The sequence below is a fragment of the Castor canadensis genome, chromosome 7, assembly GCF_047511655.1.
Source record: "Castor canadensis chromosome 7, mCasCan1.hap1v2, whole genome shotgun sequence".
Lineage (NCBI taxonomy): Eukaryota > Metazoa > Chordata > Mammalia > Rodentia > Castoridae > Castor > Castor canadensis.
In genome coordinates, this window is record NC_133392.1 from 97,610,628 (window position 1) to 97,627,689 (window position 17,062).

The 17,062-nt window shown below is 34.2% G+C and overlaps 1 protein-coding gene across 2 annotated transcripts in view; it reads right to left on the reverse strand.

Annotated features, from left to right (window-relative positions):
• Positions 1-1,487: 1,487 nt before the first annotated feature.
• The window catches only part of Dnajb4 (DnaJ heat shock protein family (Hsp40) member B4), a 37,411-nt gene continuing 21,836 nt past the window's right edge, over positions 1,488-17,062 (reverse strand). The window contains exons 1-3 of one of the 2 annotated variants that reach the window (XM_020173294.2): positions 11,922-12,500; positions 4,493-5,061; positions 1,488-2,780 (exon numbers count right to left, since the gene is read on the reverse strand). In XM_020173294.2, coding sequence (XP_020028883.1) covers positions 2,547-2,780; positions 4,493-5,061; positions 11,922-12,132 — 1,014 coding nt within the window. In that variant the 5' untranslated portion in view covers positions 12,133-12,500 and the 3' untranslated portion in view covers positions 1,488-2,546. Of the gene's footprint in view, positions 2,781-4,492; positions 5,062-11,921; positions 12,501-17,062 lie in introns of those variants that run through there. The other variant, XM_074079713.1, reaches the window with a different exon arrangement.

Genomic DNA, 17,062 nt, shown 5'->3' on the forward strand with positions numbered 1-17,062 from the left:
CTATACCAAGATTAACTCAAAATGGATCAAGGATCTTAATATCAGACCCCAAACTCTTAAGTTGATACAAGAAAGAGTAGGAAATACTCTGGAGTTAGTAGGTATAGGTAAAAACTTTCTCAATGAAACCCCAGCAGCACAGCAACTAAGAGATAGCATAGATAAATGGGACCTCATAAAACTAAAAAGCTTCTGTTCATCAAAAGAAATGGTCTCTAAACTGAAGAGAACACCCACAGAGTGGGAGAAAATATTTGCCAATTATACATCAGACAAAGGACTGATAACCAGAATATACAGGGAACTTAAAAAACTAAATTCTCCCAAAACTAATGAACCAATAAAGAAATGGGCATGTGAACTAAACAGAACTTTCTCAAAAGAAGAAATTCAAATGGCCAGAAAACACATGAAAAAATGCTCACCATCTCTAGCAATAAAGGAAATGCAAATTAAAACCACACTAAGATTCCACCTCACCCCTGTTAGAATAGCCATCATCAGCAACACCACCAACAACAGGTGTTGGCGAGGATGCGGGGAAAAAGGAACCCTTTTACACTGTTGGTGGGAATGTAGACTAGTACAACCACTCTGGAAAAAAATTTGGAGGCTACTTAAAAAGATGGACATCGATCTACCATTTGATCCAGCAATACCACTCTTGGGGATATACCCAAAAGACTGTTACTCCAGAGGCACCTGCACATCCATGTTTATTGCGGCACTATTCACAATAGCCAAGTTATGGAAACAGCCAAGATGTCCCAGCACTGACGAATGGATTAAGAAAATGTGGTATCTATACACAATGGAATTTTATGCAGCCATGAAGAAGAACGAAATGTTATCATTCGCTGGTAAATGGATGGAATTGGAGAACATCATTCTGAGTGAGGTTAGCCTGGCTCAAAAGACCAAAAATCGTATGTTCTCCCTCATATGTGGACATTAGATCAAGGGCAAACACAACAAGGGGATTGGACTATGAGCACATGATAAAAGCGAGAGCACACAAGGGAGGGGTGAGGATAGGTAAGACACCTAAAAAACTAGCTAGCATTTGTTGCCCTTAACGCAGAGAAACTAAAGCAGATACCTTAAAGCAAATGAGGCCAACAGGAAAAGGGGACCAGGAACTAGAGAAAAGGTGAGATCAAAAAGAATTAACCTAGAAGGTAACACCCACACACAGGAAATCAATGTGAGTCAATGCCCTGTATAGCTATCCTTATCTCAACCAACAAAACCCCTTGTTCCTTCCTATTATTGCTTATACTCTCTCTACAACAAAATTAGAGATAAGGGCAAAATAGTTTCTGCTGGGTATTGAGGGGGGGAGCGGGAGGGGGCGGAGTGGGTGGTAAGGGAGGGGGTGGGGGCAGGGGGGAGAAATGAACCAAGCCTTGTATGCACATATGAATAATAAAAGAAAAATGAAAAAAAAAAAAACATAATTCTTAATAGTTACAAAAGAGAAGACAAAACAATTTTTAAATGTAAATATATTTAAAAAATTAAAACACCTAAGAAATGCAATCTATAGATATGAAAAAGTAAAATATTTATATGTATAACTAGTAGTAGCTACATTGTCCATAAACAGCAGTTAGTGTTTATTTTCCCCATATTTTGTTTTAACACCATAGTGGTAGTCTATTCTTTTTAGGGAATTATATAAGGTACATATAGCATATTACAAGTAACTTATAGAAGACTGTGTAATTGGAAAATTAATTCCAAGTAACAGTATTTTCTCTAGAAACACATTTATTATTAAACAAATTATTTTAAACTAATGGACAACAAAATGAGCCTATAATTTATTAAGTCCAAGATTTATAGTCAACTTGCATAAAATTATATATGGCATTTTAAAAACAGTATGTCTAAAATATTAGTAATTCAGGCTATTAGGACTTCCACAGGAGATAAACTGCCATTCGTTTTCTTTTTAGGAACCAAAGGTCTGCTAAAGAACATTCCAACTATGTTATTAAGAAATGCTATCGTACTTTAAAAATTAAAATGGTGAAATTTATGCATCAGTATATTCTTTTATCAGTTTCAGCTGTATAGCAGCATTTCAGAAGGTGATTTAAATCAAATAACCACATTTCCAAATGACTTGGACTTTTATTCTCCTCTATATATTACATGTATAGTTTGGCTAAGAATTTTAATTTCCATTATGGGAACCTAACATACTGATCTAAAATTTTAAGAAATAAAGTACTTGAACAGTCTAGTACTTTACCAGAAATATATCTGCTGACTCCTCAGAACCAACTTTTATATATAGGTAAAGTATTAAAAATTTCTGATTTGGGAGAAACAAAGTAAAATACAGTGAGTGGTTTTGTCTTTATCTCTAACTATAAAAATCCCTTTTGCCTATTTATTTGACCCGTCTCTATTCATGCAATTTATGAACCCTCAAAAGAATTTACACATATTTATACAGAATTCACATCTACATCAGTAAACTGCCAGTCCTTTTATATTTTCAGTGTCTTATCAAAATATGGGTAACAGAGTTCTTCACTCTATGAGGCAGGAAGATGTTTTCTAAGAATTTCTTTGGATGATGAAGATATGGTATCTGGGAAGGAGACATCAAATTCTATTAGAAGGTCACCACGTTGGTCAGGATTTTTTGGAAATGGTAGCCCGTATCCAATAATTCTCCTCCTCATTCCAGGTTTCACAATATCATTTATTGACATAGGTATGTTTCTTCCATCCATTGTTGGCACATTAATTGAGCAGCCACACAATGCCTAAAATGGACCAAATAAAAGTTAACAAACTCTGAAGCTGAAATATATAAGCAAAAATATAACAGGGAGGTAAAGAATAATATCACTAAGATAAAAGTTTAACCTCCAAAAGAATTACAGTAGTTACAAAACTTTTTCCCTACTAGGACATGCATAATCAGAGATGGTACAAAAGACAGAAAAGAAAGGAAAAGAGAAGTAAAGGAGATATTACACATTGCCTTGGAATGAAATAGATAATCTGAAACTGCTAGTACAATATTCAAGATGCAGGAATTAGAATGGGAGAAAAGGGAGAAACATAACTGGAAACTAGAACTGCTTACTTCTCTGGAAAACCTTAGGATAAGAAATACACTTTTTCAGTAAACAAATGTTTACTAAGTGTCCACTATAATACCACACAATTCTTGTTAAACCATACAGGAACCACGAACCAAGACCTCACTTCAAGGAATGCACAAACCGGATGCCAATGGCTCACATCTGCAATCCTAGCTACTTGGGAGGCTGAATTTGGGAGGATCATGGTTCAAGGCCAGCCTGGGCAAATGGTTTGTGAGACCCTCATCTCCAAAATAATCAAAGCAAAATGGACTGGAGGTGTGGCTCAAGGAGTAGACCCATTTGCTTTGCAAGCACAAAGCCCTGAGTTCAAACCCCATTCCCACCAAAAAAAAAAAAAAGAAATGTACAAGGAGCTCACAGAAACATACACATAAAACTAGCAATTATAATATAGTATAATGTGGCCACAGAGGTGTGACACAGGTCTTTGTGAAGAAATGACACCCACATTATCTGCTTACCTTCTGGAGTAGATAATGCTTGAGCTTAAGTATTGGACTAAGTAGCAGGTATTAGGACAAACTGAAGAACAATAGTGTACCACAGAACTCAGACAATGGCACAGAATTATGCAATTATTCATGGAAAAGAAAATATACTTTTAGGTAGAAAGCAGAGTTCTACCTTTTTTTTTTAAGCTAAATATGGACTTTATAATAGAGGCTACATAGAGCCATTTAAGAATTTTAAACAGGGAACTGACATGATCACATTTCATGGGTTACAACAGAATTTGAGAAATGATGTAAATAAGAATTGAGCCAGGCTGGTAATGTAATGCAACACTAGAGAGGCAGAAGCAGGAGCATTTGGAGTTCAAGGTCTGCCTGGACTTCATAGTAAGACCCTGTCTCAGAAAACATAAACAAAAACAGAAGAAAAAAACTCAGGGAATTCTATTAAAACAGTATTATTATATACTATTAATATATTATAACTTACTTAATATAAATTATTTTAATGTTTTTATTATGCAACTACTCAAAATTAATATCATAGAATGAATTCTCTAAGTGGATTAAGGTGATGAGATTACTAATGCAGATCTCATAAACCACAATTGTTAGAACAGAATAGAGTTAACCCAATATTGGGCCTCACAGTACACAATCAAGTTTGCATTTGAAACTAACATTAAATGGTTAATACAAGTAGCCAAACTTAGAATATATAATGTCATCCATAAAAGATGTACTTCCTCAGTACATCTGAGGATCTGAGTACATGATATGAGGATTAAAATAAATAATGTGTAGTAGGCATGAATTAGGTATTATTAGATAGGTATTATGTAGATAGTTCCCTAAGATTAATCAGCTACATAAATCTGTTTGATCTCAGAATCCTAGGTCCTACTAACTTACCTCCCGTAAACTAATTTTAGCAGTATAGATTATATTTGATCCATCTCTTTTAAATTTGGGGTGGTCTTTGTCTTTAATAATAAAAACAATGTCTGCTGGAATACTATTCGGTGTTTCATCTCCTTCCCTTGGAAAAGTAATTTTGGTGCCTTCTTTCCACCCTTTTTTAATCTCAATAGTGAGAATTTTGTCCTCAGATCTATAACTCCTTCCATCAGGATTTAATCTTTTTCGAGAAATCTTCATCCGTTTGGTACAACCACTATATATTTCTTCTAGTGATACTCTCAGTTCATGAATAACTGGAGGATCTTGTTTGAGACGGGATGGCCCCACAGAATTCCTGTCTCTTGGATATCCATTCATGCTGAATCCAAAGGCACTAAAAGGATCTCCATCTATTTCCATTTCTTCAGAATCTCTACCACCAGCCATCCGTCTTCCAAAGAAAATTTCAAAGGGGTTGGAACCTCCAAAAAATGCTGCAAAGGTGGCATGAGGATCGCCATGAAAGGTGTACCGGAAGGTACCTCCTTGTCCATCAGTACCTCCTGCTCCTCCTTTCAACCCTAAGCAAAGAAATAGCATGATTAGAAAAAAGCTTGCAACTCTTGACAGTTAAACTTTCAAAAACTGTGCAGCTAATCAACTTTGGCCAAGTTAGGTCCCAATTTATTTATACTGCCCAGAGTCACTATAACTCAATACAGAACAGCAATATAGCTTCTGACAATTCATCCTAAGTTAAAATTTTAGCTTTCATATTCTCCCTTAATATCCTTAGCTTTAAATTTTTATTCCTGAATCTTTGACTCACAGTAAATAAGAAATAAAATAGCTGGGCGCCAGTGGCTCACGCCTGTAATCCTAGTGACTCAGGAGGCAGCAATCAGGAGGATCATGGCTCGAAGCCAGCCTGAGCAAATAGTTCATGAGAACCTATCTCGAAAAAACCCTTCATAAAAAAAGGGCTGGTGGAGTGACTCAAGGTATAGGCCCTGAGTTCAAACCCCAGTACCACAAAAAAAAAAAAAGAAAGAAAATAAAACTGAGAATCCCTTATCTCATAAATTACTGGTTTGGCATACTGAAGTATATAAATTTAAGTTTTAAAGATGTCAGTTGAAAAGACTTCAGTAATCAATGTAAAATGTAGAATCTAAATCTCTAAGTAGCATTATAACTGATAAGTATAATCAATATGTAATACTGATTATATATAATATAATACCATATTCATACTGCATTTCATATCATCTTTCACCATTTAAGAATTAGAACAGAACTGTTTCTGTGGCAGAATAATGAGGACATTTTATGAAAAAATGTTTTTTAGAAACTAAAATTATTTATTCCATCCTAGATACCAAAATTGTTTATCTACACATACCACATCATAGTATTAATTCAAAGCATATAAAAACAAGACTGAGGCTGGCTTCGGTCGGTCATGCCTGTACTCTCAGCTACTTGGGAGGATTGCAGTTTGAGGTGGGGGCAGGGACAGTGAGTGAAACCCTATCTCAACCAATGAACTGGGCATTGTGGGTGTGTGCATGTTATCCCTATGGGAGACCATTGCTAGGAGGACTGAAGTCTGAGGCCAGTCCTGGGCAAAAATGTGAGACTTTATCTGAGAAATAACTGAAGCAAAACAGGGCTGGGATATGGCTCAAGTGGTAGAGCTCCTGCCTAGCAAGTTTGAGGGCTTAGTTCAAACTCCAGTACTACTGCCTATCCCCATCCATTCCCCCAAAGAAAGGTAAGACTGAAATCAAGAGCTGTAAATTCTCTTGATATGTAAGACCTTCAAACTGTTACTTCTCTCTATTCTGGACATTTGAAATAGCATTTTCTACTTCAAAACAAAGAAAAAGTCTACTAACACCCACAAAACAATAGGATAGTGATATTTTCAGAGGTCAGTACTGATAAGGATTTCATTCCTAACATTATAGTATCAGCAAAGTTTCTGAGGGAGACTTATGGGAATTCCTTACCAAGCAAAAAGGAGGAAAATAAAGATTATAAAACTGAATAATTCAAGAGTTTAAACAGGGAGATCTGTATATGCTCAAACCAAGTAATGTATTTTATTCATTTTTGTATCGCTTATGCAAACAGGGCTGAAAATGATAGACAGTCATGTTTATTGAATGAAGAAAATTCTTAAAGTCTTTCTAAACAGAAACTAAAAAAGGTGTCTTGAGTGTCAATATAGAGAAAGCAAAGCAAAAACAATATAATCACACATAAATATATATGAGATTTAATAGTTTAAAATTCTAATGACAATACTCTGCATGTAGGCTACTGGAGTGGCTCAAGTGGTAAAGCACCTGCCTAAAAATGCCCTGAATGCTTTCAAAAAGACTTAGTTTTGCATATTTCTTATTGTATATTTGGCTTCTTCCATTAAAAGTTATGCATGTATTCTACATCATATAAGAGTTTCAAATAAGTTCTCAATTATTACCTTCATTCATGAATAGAAATCTGAAGGGACCAAGAGAAACCTAAAAATCTGAAAATTATCAAAATATGTATACTGAATGATATAGCCAAATAGCAGTTAGAGAAATTCCTTGTAGAAACTGAATGACAAGTATAAGCTGGATAAGCACTTTTAATATGCAGCTCATCCAAATCTCCTTTTTATAAATTTTAGCAGTACAATTATAACTCCAAATGCTAAAAAGCAAATGACAGACCTTTTTAAACAATAGAATGCATATATAACTCAAGGTCATGACCAAGGTGACCAAACTATACTTAAATTATTTCAATCATTTTATCCATCCTATGGATTTCATACAGCATAATTATTTCAGGTAATTAAATTGGGTAAACTAGCTTGCCCTAACTAACCCTCTACAAGGTAAAAACCTAAATGCTTTGGGCCCATAACAGATGCATGAAAAGAATTACATTTTAATTATTATATCATGGGTTTGGCCCTTTCCTAAAATCTCTTCCCTCTCTCTCAAAAATGGCAATTCAGTCAGCATTAGAGTCTGTGATTCACAATCTGAAGTGACTTACTTATCAAAGCTCACAAAAGACCCCAATGCAGCTTTGAGATTTTCCTAGACATTAAATGTTCAATTGTGTAGCTCACATAAAGAATGAAGCTACTCTAATGACTGAGAAAATCCTATCAAAATTCATGCCACGAGTTTGGGGGTATGGCTCAAGTGGTAGAGGGCTCGTCTAGCAACCACAAGATCCTAAGTTCAAACCCTAGTATTGCCAAAAAAAAAAAAATGCCATCTTAATATGACATGAATTATGCAAGTTATAACTTGTATTGCCTAGCATGTGAAGTATAACTAGCACATCATCACCTATATGGTTAATTCTTAATCATGTACATTTCATGAAAATGTAAAATGTTAACATTCAACTGGATTTCTTCTGCTATCCAACCTAGACACCACTATCAATCACTTTGTGTGACCAAGCAATGCACTTCAGAATCAACATTTGCCTATACTTTTGCAGGAAAGCAATTATTTAAAAGCCAATCAACAAACCAACCAATTTGTGATCCAAACAAATATATTTTCAGAATACTATCCATAGCAATGACTTCCACTAGTTAGCTGACTAAATGTTTATCAAAAGAAGAAACACTGGAGAAGAATTAAGATTTCAAAGGAAAAAAGAGTAGTATTAATAAATTACTTTAAGGAGATCTAATATGTAAAAAATCTAGATTTATGGCAAAACTTCAGAGAGTTATAGAATGAGATTTTTTTATTTTATTGTTTTTACATTTACTCACATGTGTATGCATTATTTGGGCCACATCCCCCCCAAGAATGAGAGGTTTTAAACAGTTTTAATTCACAAAAATTCAGTTGACTTACATGTTTTTAGAGTACATAGTAAATAAAGAGATCCAGTAGATTAAATATGTAAGTTAAAGAACAAAACAAGAAAAGTAGCATAGATTAATATACTAAATACAAGTTTGATGATATAAACACTAACTTTCAGTATTTGAAGAAAACTATTGAGTAAACAAGAAACAAAATAAGGCAAAAAGAAATGTTAGAGATCTAAAATAAATTCTTCAAGGATGTACTATTGAACAAAAATAATCTTTTAATATAAACTTCTCTTTATATCCACTAAACTCAATCTAAGACTTCTGGAGAGAGTGTGGTTCAAAATCCACACTTAAAATTTCTACAGTTCTATGGATTTTGTTTTCAAATGACCCAACTATGGAGAAAATTTCTTTATTTAAAAAAGCCAGATTACCCTAGCTACTCAGGAGGCAGAGATCAGAAGGATTGCAGCTCAAAGTCAACCCAGACAAATAGTTCGTGAGACCCTATCTCGAAAAAAACCCAGTGGAATGACTCCAAGCGTAGGCCCTGAGTTCAAACCCAATACCACAAAAAAGAAAAAAAAAAAAAAAAAAAGCCAGATTATTACATACCATAAAATTAACCCTTTGTAAATATACAATTCAATTGTAGCAAATTTACAGAGTTGTGCAGCCAGCACCACAATCCATTTATGGTACATTTCCATCATTTCAAAGAGTTCCCCATTTCCTATTTGCAGCTAATCTCTATTCCTACCTATCGCCTCAGGCAAACAAGTTCTCTTTCTTTCTCTATAAATTTGCCTTTTCTAGACACTTCATATAAATGGAATTACATAATATGAGCTCTTTTATATCTGGGTTCTTTCATTCAGCACTCTTTTTGAGGTTCATCTATGATTTAGCATATTTCATTAAAGAGGTCCTTTTAATTGCTAAAATAGAACCCCCCATGTATGCACATTTTGTTTACCCATTTGCCAATTAATAGTACTTTGGGTTGTTTTAATTTGGGGGCCGTTAAAAATAATGCTATGAACATTCAAGGTACTTTGTGTAGGCAAAGATTCCTGGGAGTGGAGTCATCTAGCAAGTTTAAAACATCTCTATTTTTGTCCCACTTTTTTTTTTAAACAAAGCATTTTAAGTTGCAGATATTAGAGATTTTCAGAATACAAATAAACTGGATAAATGACTCTCTTAATTCCCACATACATAAATTTAGCATCAACTCGTATAATTCTCAGTTCATGGCTCCTTATTTCTGTTTTAACAGCTCCAAGAATGTCATAATGCAATGTGTGTGTGTACATTCCAGGTGAATTGTTAGTGTCCATGTTTTGTTGCTACTGGAGAAACCTATGGACCAGGACTGCAGACACCAACAGAGCAATGAAAAGCAAAGAGAAAAAATGTTTTCCCATATTCTCAAAGTATACCTAAAGGAGTTTTTGTTTGGTTGGTTTTTTACAGTTAGGTGCTGGGGATTGAACTCGGGGCCTCCCAAAAGCTGTATCAAGCTATGGCAAGTATTATGTATCACCAAGCTACACTTCCAGCCCCTAACGGGGATTTTTTTTTCTTTAAGAATTAATAAAAATTCTGAATAAAGGGCAAATAAATACAACATTTTTCTATGAACTAAGACTAATTTTAAAAAATAATTTTAAAACTTTCATTTTAAGTAGCCTATAACTGCAGACCATTTCTGAATAACATATTTCAGTGCTTGAAAAACATTTCCTCTCCTTACCCCTGCCTTTATTTAGTTGCTTCTATCAATCATTTGAGTTAAGGACAATAACTACAAAAAGATTCAGAGCACATATGTGATCCTGACTTCGTTTTTAAAAATTCACTCACTGGTAATGATCAGTAAAAATCAAACTAGAGGGAAAAAAATCATTCAAGAAACGTACTTTTAAGAAGTAATATTAAACCAAGTAAAGTGTATCATTTGTTAAATCTGGATACTATGGCTTAGTCATGTGGCCAAATATCTCAGATTTAAAGCAGTGTATATCTACTTTTTTATGGAAATTTATGGTACCATCCCATGTTTGTGAATTTCTTCACAAAATTAAAAAATAACTCCTTCAAAAAGAGAGGTAAATTACTGGCAGTATCTCAATATCCTGCTTAGCTTCTTAGATAACCAAATGATGGTATTTTGAATACTACAGCCATAGGGAATATACAGGATTTAACTACCCATTATTTGCCTTTTCCAATATTTACTTTGTGAGAACCTGACAGTGCAGATTCTCATCATACCAAAATCAGCAGCATAAACTTTAACCTTTTTGTTACTCACAGACCAAGAAGAAAAACAAGACGGGGGGGAAAAATCCTTTATACACACTACCCTACCTGTCTCCATCTATTATACTCCAAAATGAGTGGTAACTGCTTGACTCTATTGTATTTCTAATTAGGAAAAGTTGATGTTTTAAATGCAATAAATAAAGCAAAGGAATAACAAAAATGTTTTCATAGCTATAATGACTTAACAGACAGTTGAGGAGAAAAATAAATTAAAAAGTACCAAAGTCCTAATTTTAAAATTTGAAAATCCCCGAATCAATAGAAATTAAAGGTTTTGTTGTCATTCTGTTGTTAATTAGCAATTTTAAAATAGTCTTCTTTATAGCTGCATTTGTATGGAGAGATGGTAGACAAACATGATTTAAAATCCAGGATGATAAAAGGAGAATCTTATATTACCCATATATGGCATTCACTAATTTCACTAATTTCTGGCCTCACAATTCAATAAACAAAAGTATGGCAGAGAGAGAAACAGGGAGTTGTCATGCCTTCTTCTACACCTAGGTAGTAAAATTTCAAAAGGAATAGTTACCTTAAAAAAAAAAAAATCCAGTAATTGTTCTAACAAGGTGGCCATTTTAGGTCAAAAACTGTATTTCTGAGATCTCATTTTCTTGGCACACAATTACTGTTTACAATTAAGCTAAAAACTTGTTCTGGTATTTTATGACATCAGGAAAATTCTTTCCTCTCCAGGCAGAATGCCAAAAACAACTAGAAGCTAAATGCCTGTGCCTTCTGCTTCTAAGACAGACGACTCTGTCTTGTTTGGTCTAAACTAGACTTGCTCTAAAAAGGCAAAAAACTTCTTTTTGTTTTTGTGAATAAAATGTAAGCTACCCAGAATTTGAGCTTCCAATCTTAAGATTTTAAATGACTGAAGACTATTGATTCTAGCAGAAAATTCATTAGAAAATAAAACAGGTTGCATAAGACTTTTGACACAATTCATTCATGGGTACAGGAATTTAAGGTTTCTTTTAAAATACACAACGTTTAACATTGCTAATCTAATGGTGGAATATGTACAATACAAAATGCTAAAGTCTCAAAAAAGGCAAACAAGAACATTTCATTCATAGCTACATATTATTCATTCAAATAAGCAGGGATGAAATCTTGTTTTTTCCTATTATTTGCTTTTTTAATTTTTGGTATGTCTGAGAATCTAATGACAACCAGAAGTCTAAGACAGAAGGCAAAAATAAAATAAAATAGAGACAGAAAGCAAAAGAAACGGACGAAGAGAAAGAAATACATACTTACCTTCCTCCCCAAACTGATCATATATTTCTCTTTTTTTAGGATCACTCAATACTTCATAAGCTTCTGCGACCTCTTTAAATTTTTCCTCTGCCTGAGGAGATTTGTTCTTGTCGGGATGAAATTTGAGGGCTTGTTTTCGGTAAGCCTTTTTAATATCTTCATCTGAAGCTCCTTTTTCAATTCCCAAAATGCAGTAATAGTCTTTCCCCATTTCGAATGCCTTGAAATGAACTTAGATTTCCCTTTGTAAAAGAAAACGGCGTCCCCAGTCTTAGCAATACAATGATTCTGAGAAAAATAAACCAAGCTGGATATTTTAAAAGTTAAAGCAAATCAGCAACTCAGATCAGCTCTCTTAACGTAGCAAGCAGACAGCGTCTCTGCATTTAATTCCTTCCCCAACAGCTCACTTAGAGATAAATATACACTACACAAGAGACGGCCTCCTTCTAGATCCTCCCATTTTCACTACGTGTCTCTGCACTTTCTAGAACAGCAAATGCTACAGGACGTCACTTTCCCAGCTGCCTCTAGTCAAAGTACTGAGCTCTGCTTTCTCCTCCTCCACGATTAACTATTCATTTTCCTTCTGGCGCTACCATTTTTTTTTTCCTATTTAAGAGGCCAAGTACATTTAACAAACCAGTACATCAACACAGAATGTCAAAACTACATATTTATTCACTTTATTTGAGGTGAAAAAGCAACAGAAGTAATTACAGCCATTATGTATCCTATGTTAAAATAAGTGACCAAGTTATTATACAAGTAAAAGTGTCTTGAACTTTTTTTAGATATTTTAATTTCTAAATTTATTTAACTGCAAAATACACAATATTAAAATATGAGGTGTTTAAATTAAAATTTTCAGGAGAATTTGTATCATCTTCAAAATTCCTAGGATCTATCAGTCAGAAATGTGAGGAAGTCGACGTACCAAATTTTACATTATAAAAACACTGTCATAAATTTAAAAAACAGTATTTTTAAGTAAATAAAAGACTTACTATGATCTTAACCTTTTTTTTTTTTGTTATAGATGAGTGAATCATTCTAGCAAACCAGCATTTGTAAAAGCTTCATCGCTGAATTTAGTTACTTCAACTAAAATAGAATGGGACCACCACTCCTAGGGTCACTATTTAAAGAATTTTTGTGCTGCAGTAAAATTAGGGGGAAGTGTTAGATTAAAACAAAGTCATGTTCCTTAAAAGACTTTAACTGGATTAACTTTAAACATGGATATACTATTTTAAAAGGGCAATAATAAAAGATTTTTTTTTCTTTTAAAACACATTTTTCCTGATTGTAAGATATACTTACTTACTCATTGAGAAAGATCTTGAAAAAACACGGGGGAAAAAAAAGAATGAAATAAAAATCTTCTTATCATTTTAGGTAATTCCTGTTAAATGTTACTGTTTTCCTATAATCTTTTTTCTATGAATGGTTATTTGCTATAATTCTGTACTTTTTCAATTGATAAAGTTTAAGTCATAACATTTATATGTATATACCCTCTGATGCCTACTTTTTTCTCATATAATGAGTATTTTAAGAAATATTTTTAAGAAATATTTTTGAGGTATATAACTCATTTGTTAACTTCCACACCATTTTCTCATCTTTTCAAAAAATGTTCCCATTCTGGATTTTTTTCCAGTGCTGGAGAGGAATCAAATCCAAGGCCTAATGCATCCTAGGCAAGTGCTCTACCACTGAGCTACACCTGCAGCCCCTATTTCTAATAGAACATTGAGAAGATGGATTAGTGAGAGAATGTCAAAAGAATTGTACACAGCCCATATTGTAAATGTCTTAAGTATCCGTAAACTTGGGGGGAAAAATACTTGATAACAAAAGGGAAATCGACACACACATTCCGAACATAATGAAAGGATGATGATCATATGTTACCCTAAAGAAATGAGAACACCTACTGCACATGCCAGCAGTGATGATTCAGCATTTCTTCCTGAATTATTCATCTTTGTACATTTTAATAACTATGATTTCCTATTTCTCAAAACTTTCTACTTTAAAAACACCTTGGTATTCGAAACTTCTAACATCTGTTTAATCTGCTACAGGTTACAGAGGTACACAAGTGAGTTAGCATGCTTTTTTAGCCCTGCTAGGAATATTCAAATGCAAAAGATACTATTCAAATACAAAAACCTTAGGGGGCAAATGTTAACATCAAGTCAATTTTGAAGGCTGGTGAAGTGGCTCATTTCGTGCAGTGCCTGCCTAGCAAGCATGAGGCCCTGAGTTCAAGTCCCAGAACCACCAGAAAAAAAAAATCACTGTAAGACTATTACTTTTTAAAGTTGTAAAAAAAAAAATATATAAAGTTGTAGCTCAAGGATCAATCAGCATCTAGAGTAAAAAACATAATAAAAACCATCTATTTAGAATTAATTTCTAAGGAAGTTCCTTTAAATATTCATTACCAAAGGAACACTGACATTATTATTTCTGAAAAACCTGAAATTGTTCTGATGGGTAATGCTTGAAGAAAAAACTATGTATCTAACTAAATCATTTTCAGAGAGAGAGAAATGCTATCAGGACATGGTATCCATTAAGTGACTTTTGGAACTGAAAGGCAAAATATTTCACATTTGTGAGAAATGCATTATATAGTATATTAAAAAATGGAAAGAAATTTGGCTCTCTAGACATCAAAAGAGTAAAAAGGGATTTTCAATTTCTTTATATATCACACACACATAAAAGAATAATAGTGAAAAAACTGAAAAGCAAGGATTTAGCCAAGCTCCTAGCTACTCAGGAGACAGAGATCAGGACAATCATGGTTCAAAGCCAACCCTGTGCAAATAGTTTGTGAGATCCTGTCTCAAAAAAAAATCCATCACAAAAAAGGGCTAGTGGAGTGGTTCAAGGTGTAGGCCCTGAGTTCAAACCCTAGTACTGCCAAAAAAAAAAAAAAAGCAAGGATTCACCTCAACTTGGACGTTTCATGTTAATAAGGAGCAGAAATAATCTTGATTTAAGAATACAGACTAGCTTGGCACCAGTGGCTCACGCCAATAATTCTAGCTACTCAAGAGGCAGAGATCAGGAGGATCACGGTTCAAAGCCAGCCTAGGCAAATAGTTTGTGAGACCCTATGCTGAAAATACCCAACACCAAAAAGGGCTGGTGAAGTGGCTCAAGCGGGTGAGCACCTGCCTAGCAAGTGTGAGGCTCTGAGTTCAAGCCCCAGTACTGCCAAAAAAAAAAAAAGAAAGGAAAAAGAATATAGAATAGAATAATAAAACAATATGGCTAGGTTTTGATTAAATGAGTGGATACTTGCATACTTACACCTTCACTAAGTTTTGCAAATAATTCTATCAAACATTTGACAAATTATTTAAAGCCATTAAATATTATTTTAGGAGCGCTAAAAAAATCACACCTGGAAATTTATCCTTAGAAAAGAATTTAGAGGCAAAAATAATTATCTATAAAAATACAATAGCTCAAATACAAAAAAATATTACATAAACAAGTCTAGGTAGTCACTGCAAATAGATGTAATAAAGTCAATGGATTATTAAATGGCATTTAATACCGTATGTATTAAATAGTATACTGGAGGAACTTTACTCTTATACTCACTTTTTCAGACTGAGCTGTCCTCTTGACTGCTATGTTGAAAATCCATTACACAATAACTTCAATTAAATTTTGATAAGGCAAAATTGTATGAGATGAATGTGGTGTGTGTGAGTGGTGGGGGGGATATACCAGGGACGAATTGTCATCCTTGCAAATACTTATAATGACAAGAACCAGAAATCTGTAAAGAGAACAGTAGAGGCAGCTTTTAGGGAAAATGAAGCAGATCAGGATTGTGCACAAAGCTTATTTAATAAATGTGTTTTTAAAAGTAAAAATAAAAACAAAGTTTGGAGGTATACTGTATTTCCTATAGTAGTACAGTACCTGCCTAGTTTGTGAGAGGCCCTGGGTTTCACCCCCAGCACCCCAAATAAATAAAAACAAAATTTCTACCAAGCAATAGGCTACTTGAAACACTGTTTAGAAGTCACATAAATCTCTCCTTCTTATATGAGATAGGGTCTATCTATGTTGCCCAGGCTGGTCTGAAATTCCTGGGCTTAAGGAGTGCTCCTACCTCAGACTCCTGAGTAAGTGGGGACTAAAGTCACATGCCACCATACCCAGCTATAAATTCTGACCTATGTGCTATCACAGGTATGTATATGTGTGACAGAAAGCAGGAATAAAACAAAAACCAGGTAGGATTAATAATTGACATACATTTTTTTCTTAAAACTAAAGGCTGATATAATATTTTAAATTACAAACATTGCATTAAAAAAAACAAAACAAAACAGGCTTTTAGTACTTTTATTTGTTTTCTTGCAGTGCTGGCGATAGAGCCCTAGGTCTTATACATGCTACACAAGTGTTCTACCCTGAGTTACATCCCCTACCCCACAGTGTTTGCATTAAAAAAAAAAAAATTTGGTACTGGGGCTTGAATTTAGGGCCTTCACCTTGAGCCACTCCACCAGCCCCTTTTTGTGATGGGTATTTTCAAGATACAGTCTCATGAACTATTTGCCCAGGTAGGCTTTGAACCACAATCCTATTAATCTCTGCCTCCTGAGTAGCTAGGATTACAGGCGTGAGTCACCAGGACCCAGTTTACATTTAAAATTTTTTATTTTACTACTCATGGGTGAGATTGTCCCATGAACACACAATTCTCAATTCTCTTCCCTTTATTAAAAGAAAATTATAGGGCCGGATGTGTGGCTCAAGTGTAGACTGTCTGCCTATCAAGCACAGGCCTTGAGTTCAAACCCCAATACCACCAACAAAAAAAAAAATGAAAATTATAAACTGTGTGTGATAGAGCACATCTATAATCATAGCACTAGGAAGGCTGACATAGGAGATCATGAGTTTGAGGCCAACCCATATAACCTGGGTTATATGGTGAGACAAAAGAAAAAAAACTAAATCACAGCCAGTCATGGTGAAGCATGTCTGTAATCCCAGCACTCTGGAGGCTGATAGGCCAGAATTAAGTAAAAATTCTAATAATATCTATACTGTTCACAACACTTTAATCAAGCTTTCTTACTTGGGATATTATACTT